The following is a 6,000-nucleotide window of genomic DNA, read 5'->3' on the forward strand; positions in this document are numbered from 1 at the left end:
TGTTCTGCGATATAACAGCCAGGCATCAGTTAACCCGTTTAAATGACTTATTTCATTAGGTAATTAAATATTAACCAACTTAAAATGTAAATTAAATAAATTAGGGCCTGTACAAAGGATCAAGTGCTGGTAATTTTTACCTATTTCCTACTAAATCATTTCAGGTTTATCTTAGTCCCTCTCAGAAAGACCACGTGGGGTGCACATACCACACGTTGAGAAGCCGAGTGAGCAGGTCTGGACTCAATGGTGTATTTTGTTACACCTAGGGGGCATTCTGAGATTGGTGGAAGGATGCCAATGGTGCCACCCATGATGAAGAAGTGATCTGTGCTTCATGGTACAGGGCACCTGCTCTCTTACACTTCTACACATTGAAGATAGTTGGGATATGATGTCATAGGGCTATCCAGAGTGTGGCTAGGCGCAAATAACCCCAACTGCACCACTGGACCACCAAGAAAGAGCCCACAATATCCGATAGCTGCAGGTTGGGTCCTTCAATTGGTAAGTGGCAGCTAAGCATTCTCCCTATAAACATCCCTGTTTGGACCAGATTCTGAAGAACAATAGCTGACAACGGTTTGGCGTGGATTTTTGGCCATACCCGCTTCTGGTGCCTGGCCTCCCAGGTAAAGAAGCCTTGTTATTTTGTAGATGTACTCCTCACTCTTCAATGGGTAATTCTGCCTCAGATATATATTATGATATCTTTTTATGTGGTATTGGCAGAAATGACTCCTTTCAGTTGCCATTACGCTAATAAAACATATGAAAATTGAGATAAGTGGGGATATGCCTGTTGAGGAGCTATTCGTCACACTTCACACGTACATCCCTGTTTCTATAGCAGCAACTTTGCAAGGGAAGCTCGACAATACAGGGAATTAAACACATAAAGGCGGCAAGTTACTCCATAGGAGAGGAACACATAAAGGCTTAAACACTGTGTGGTGTTTTGGTGACTCACAAAGAAAATAGGGGACGAGTAAGTGGAAGATTGAAAACAATGCGTATTTTACCGATTACCGTATTTTACTGAAAAGCGACATAACATAACGGAACAACATTTTTTTACAATAGGTAATTGGCAGAGATCTCAGAATGTTTCCATGGCAACTGCACATCGTATATCAAATGTAGGTCTAATATGGCGTTTCTTCAGTGCAGCCAACAGCCTGGACCTGAAGAGGCATCAAATATGATGGGAGTGTAGGTGTGACGGAGAACCTATGTACAGGCGAGGGGGGTGTATTTGAAATTGTACATGTATCTGCAAAAAACGCATGAGAACCACTGCCCTGGCCACTATGTTTCCAGCTATCAGCTTTTTGAACAGACTCTAGCAGGGATGGGCTAATCACAGTAGATTAAGGTAGTCATGGGTGGCTTCATATATTTTATGGCTGGCATATTGGGAGCTAGAGCTACGTATACCTTCTGCTCATGCTTATATAGTTAATTCACAATCATTTCGCCACAGTAGATGGCCAGGGGCCCTAGGCAGTAGCCTAGGTTGCCTTGTGGATAATCTACCTATACAGTCACTGAACTTTTTCTGTGTCGTTTTACGCTCCTATGGATGCCTTTCTTTAGGGTTGTTAATTTTTTTAATCTGGCCTGTCACGGAGCTGGCTAGTCCGACCGACTACCTCCGCTGTCTTGTGCTCCCTTAGCCTGGGACAACACACTTTCCCCGGTTCCCCAGTCACTAGCCGAAACTCAGTGTAGGGTAAAACCAAACGAAAACTGATTTATTTTAGACACACAGAGCTGGATATATCCAGCAAAACACACATTAACATAAAACAAGATATTGGGACACAAACCTCCCCCTTAATCTGCCTCTCAGAGACAACAGGGGCAGTAACGGGATTAACAATACAATAGGGGGGAGACTGATTTATACAACATTAAACATCAAAGAATGGTGGTCACTCCCTGGTGGCAGATCCTGGCTGTCTGCCGGAGATAATCCCCTCAGCCAGTGATGAGATGATACTGCTGGGGGTAGCCACAGAAGTCTCTACAAACCCAGGGCCCATAGTCAATAGGGAGGAGGCTGGCAGTCAGGCTTCTCCAGTGGCCCCAGTGATGGAGGCTTTCGTCACATGGCCCAAATACACAATGTAGCACCAAAGCCCACATAGTGATGTTACTCTGCACTGCATGTCCACAATTGCCTGGATATGATGTCATGATAGACAGTGGCCATGTAGGTAAGTGGTAGGGGGCAGCTACAGCGCCTAGGGCAGCACCCAGTCAAGACACGTCTCTGTTAATGCCCCTTACAACCTTGATCCCCATGCATCGCAGACTATGCAGGTACTATGTTATGCCCTGGTTTTCTCCTTTTCTATCTATGTCTTAGAAGTTAAGAGTAGGCACTGGAAGCCACCACCTATGCAGTAAGGTCTATAATCTAGACTTGCAGTACTAGAAACATGTCATTTACATACCCTCTTAAGATATTGCTACTTATTTGTTAACCAAGGATGTGCACTATATATATATATAGTCTTCCACTGATAAAAGTCAATCTATTTTAAAGCATAAAAGGTGTGAATGAATTAACAAAAGAGGGTAACAATCCTGCTGAAGTTGATTTCCCTGTCACACTTCACAATCTCTCCTAGAATCTTCCTCAGCAATCCCCATTCTCTCTCATCTCACCACAAGTTCCCTTGATGTAGTTTTTTATTCCGGTCACACAATCTGCTCCAGTACTCATTATTATGGGTTGTTGCCAGTAGAATCTCAGAGAAGCTTTAAGGTGGTTTTATCTCTATAATAAAAACCCTTCTTATTCCTTCCACAAGAAAACCTTCTGAGAAAGATCAAAAGGAGAGAGCCTGAATGGGAAGGAGATAGTAGGAAAATGGCAACGAGCCAGAAGGTATGAGAGTTAAAGAATGGAGTAAAAATTTGAGGAGGAGGGAAAGAGATACAGAAAGAAAGGATTAAAGGGAGAATATGAGCTAAAATATATGAAGTGAGTAAGAGAAAAAGTGTGGAGTGAGAGGAGAGTATAGGGAAATACCAGGAGAAGGGAGAATGGAATATAAAAGGAGAGAGAAATGGAACAAGTAATGGAAGAAAGCACGTGTAATATAAATTCGGAGAGTGTGCAGGTCGATTAAGAGAAAGGGAAGGAAGGGCAGAAGGGGAAAAGGTGTAAAGGAGAGTGAGTAGGGTAGAAATGAAAGAGGGTGTGATAGAAGGTAGGAGAAAAGGTAAATGTGAATAAGGGATGTAGAAGAAGAAAATGAAGAATGAGAAAAAGTAGCAAAGCATGTATACATTTAGGGAATAGAGAGAGAGAATGAGACACAAGGCACGAGGAACAGAAAATGTGTAGGCAAGGGAGAAAGTAAAGAGAGCAATGATGGAGAGGATCTAGGATCTACAGTGTGTGAATAGGAGAGAAGAGATGAGGAAAATGCTTGAGGGAGAGATGGAGAAAACAGGAGATTGAGTAAAAGAGAGAAATGTGTGTGAAGCAGAATAGGAGTGAGAGAGAGTGAAAAAGGAGGTGTGTGTGATGTGGAGAGAGTTTCAGGAGGAAAAACAGAGAAAGTGTAAAAGGCAGAGTGAATAAGAGAGAAAGAGAGGAGAAGAGCATGATGAAAGGAAGTGGAAAGGGAGGAGGGGAAGCAGGAGAGAACAGAGAGCAGGATGGAGAGAGTCTGAGGTACGACCAGGAGAGAAGGAGAAAATAAGTGTCCATGGAAGCGAGTGGTAAGGAAAGAAACAAAGGGAAAGGGTGAAACATGACGGTAAAGATAACAGAGTGTAGCAAAAAATAAAACAAAGATAAAGTAAAACAGAAACAGTAAAAAACGAAAAAAGATCAAGTGGAAACAGAAATCCACATATATCAGATGAAGAGAAAAAAAGAAAAACACACACACACACATATATATATATATATATATATATTGCTTCTGTCTATAGCAGGTAGAGGGACGTAAGGGATAACAGATTAAAGATATAGTGTGGACTAAAAGATCTGGCAGCTGGGAATAAAGATCACAAAGAAGGGAAAGGTCAGAAAACCATAACATGATCCGAGGACTAGAAACCAAATGAATAGGCTGAGCCCGATACCCCCATCTTATTCACCTACGCCATTTAAAACAAATATTCTCTACCAAGCTCATGTCCGCACTCAAGAGGGTCCAGCCACATGGCCAGGGATTCCACCCACCATCCTGCAGGTCCTTCAGAAGCCCAGGCATTAGACGACTCTCCAACATGGAAAGGGTTAAACCCGGGTCTAGTAATTGAGCTGTTGCATTGCTGAGGGCCAGAGAAACGCAGGAGGCTTTTTGATGTATGATGTGGTATAAATAACGGGAATTCTGCTCCCAGGTGATAGAAAAGACATCGTTCTTCTATCTATAAAGGGCGTAAGTACCTACCCTAAGGTATACATTATATATATATATATATATATATATATATATATATACTTTCCACCAGCTTCCACATAACAACATATGTCTTCCATTTTATAAAACATGTTAAGAAACATTGAAACACATGTAGGCATATACATGTATTCCTATCGTTCAACAGAAAAACGCACATTAAGCTAAACAATAAGAGGTTAAGGAAATAGTCTCGAGCCACCCACTAAATTCATTAACTGAGGTTTTAACCCTCTTGCATTTGGATGTCATTAATATCGGCACATGCTTACACATACACATTTACACGCTAAATGTAGGTTCATAAATACACAAATATAGGAAACATGGGCTTTAAAGATGTTGCAAAAGGGAGCTAAGAAATGTTTCTTTATTAACTTGAGGAAACTGTTTCTTTTAGACTGGAATCGATATATTTTTTTAATACCCAGGAAATTGGAAGTGGTATATCAGTATGACACCGTTACTAGACATGTTAAGCACAAATCTACGTGATGCTCTTATGGGGTAGTTTCATTATTAAGCGTTCCACAAGCTTGTGCGTACGACACAATATTGTGATTTATATGTGATCAAGAACCCACAAAGAGTGTATATGTCACAGCTGGGCTATATGTGTGTTAGTACATGAGACAGCACGTGTACAGGTGTGTGCAGTAACGCGTGGGCGTGAGAGACACATGTAAGGCTCGCAACGTGAAAGTAATCACGCTGAAAATTAGTGTAAATGTGAAAGCACAAATAAAAGTGGCTCCCGTCAGTATGTGTGTGCAGAGAGTGAAAGAGTGAGCACGTGTGCATGAGTGAATGTGTGTGTTAAATGTGGTATGATAGTATGTGTTTAGCACTGGTGTTTTACACCCATGATTACATCAGAATATGGTAAATAGAAATTCTTATTTATGTGACTGCAGAGAGGTAATTGGCATGTGTTTGTTTTAGATTGTGAGTGTTTGTGTCTGAGTGTGGCGAAGCGTGCTAAGCAGGGCTAAAGACTGAGTTTAGGGGCGGATAGGTAAATGATGTTATCACGATCTAGCTTTGAATCATACATCCATCTTGTAACCTCTCTGATGACCATATCACAAGCCCCGTTTCTGTCGCACAATGCCTGCTCGCACTGCTTAATCCTATTACCGGTCCATTATTTTGCATCTCCCTGGTATAATCCAATATAGCCACTATTTGCCTCCCAATTCCGTCATCCTCTCCTCTTCCCTTACATGCTTGACCACCCTGCGTTCCTTTCTCTCCATCCCGTTGACACCCACCGGTGACCTCCCCGTATGCCCCAGTCCTTACCTGCAGCATCACTTTGTAATGCTCCTCTGGTTTCCGAACCACACACATGTTACATCCCATGTTAGCTCAGAGTGGGTGCAGGTCGGTGAGGGAGAGGGGGCTGATCACCCCCAATCTTGCCTGGTTTCGAGTCAAGGATGGGTGTCCAATGCCTCTTCTCTGGTCCGAAGGTAATAACTGCCAAGGACTGGACCCAGATCACTGGTAGATAAACCTTCTTCTATTATCCATTCAATGGGGACAGGTAATCCAGAAGGGGTAGAGAACG

At 42.3% G+C, this 6,000-nt stretch overlaps 1 protein-coding gene across 4 annotated transcripts in view; it reads right to left on the minus strand.

Moving 5' to 3' along the window:
- Positions 1 to 5,792, minus strand: part of LOC149284881 (PDZ domain-containing protein 4-like) — a 38,858-nt gene extending 33,066 nt beyond the window's left edge. For all 4 annotated transcript variants that reach the window (XM_089496087.1, XM_089496086.1, XM_089496084.1 and 1 more), the window contains exon 1: positions 5,733 to 5,792. In XM_089496087.1, the coding sequence (XP_089352213.1) occupies positions 5,733 to 5,792 (60 nt within the window). The remainder of the gene's footprint in view (positions 1 to 5,732) is intronic.
- Between the last annotated feature and the right edge of the window lie 208 nt (positions 5,793 to 6,000).

Source organism: Sceloporus occidentalis, unplaced genomic scaffold (assembly GCF_023333645.1).
Source record: "Sceloporus occidentalis isolate IW3139 unplaced genomic scaffold, rSceOcc1.0.p SCAF_87, whole genome shotgun sequence".
Classification (NCBI taxonomy): Eukaryota; Metazoa; Chordata; class Lepidosauria; order Squamata; family Phrynosomatidae; genus Sceloporus; species Sceloporus occidentalis.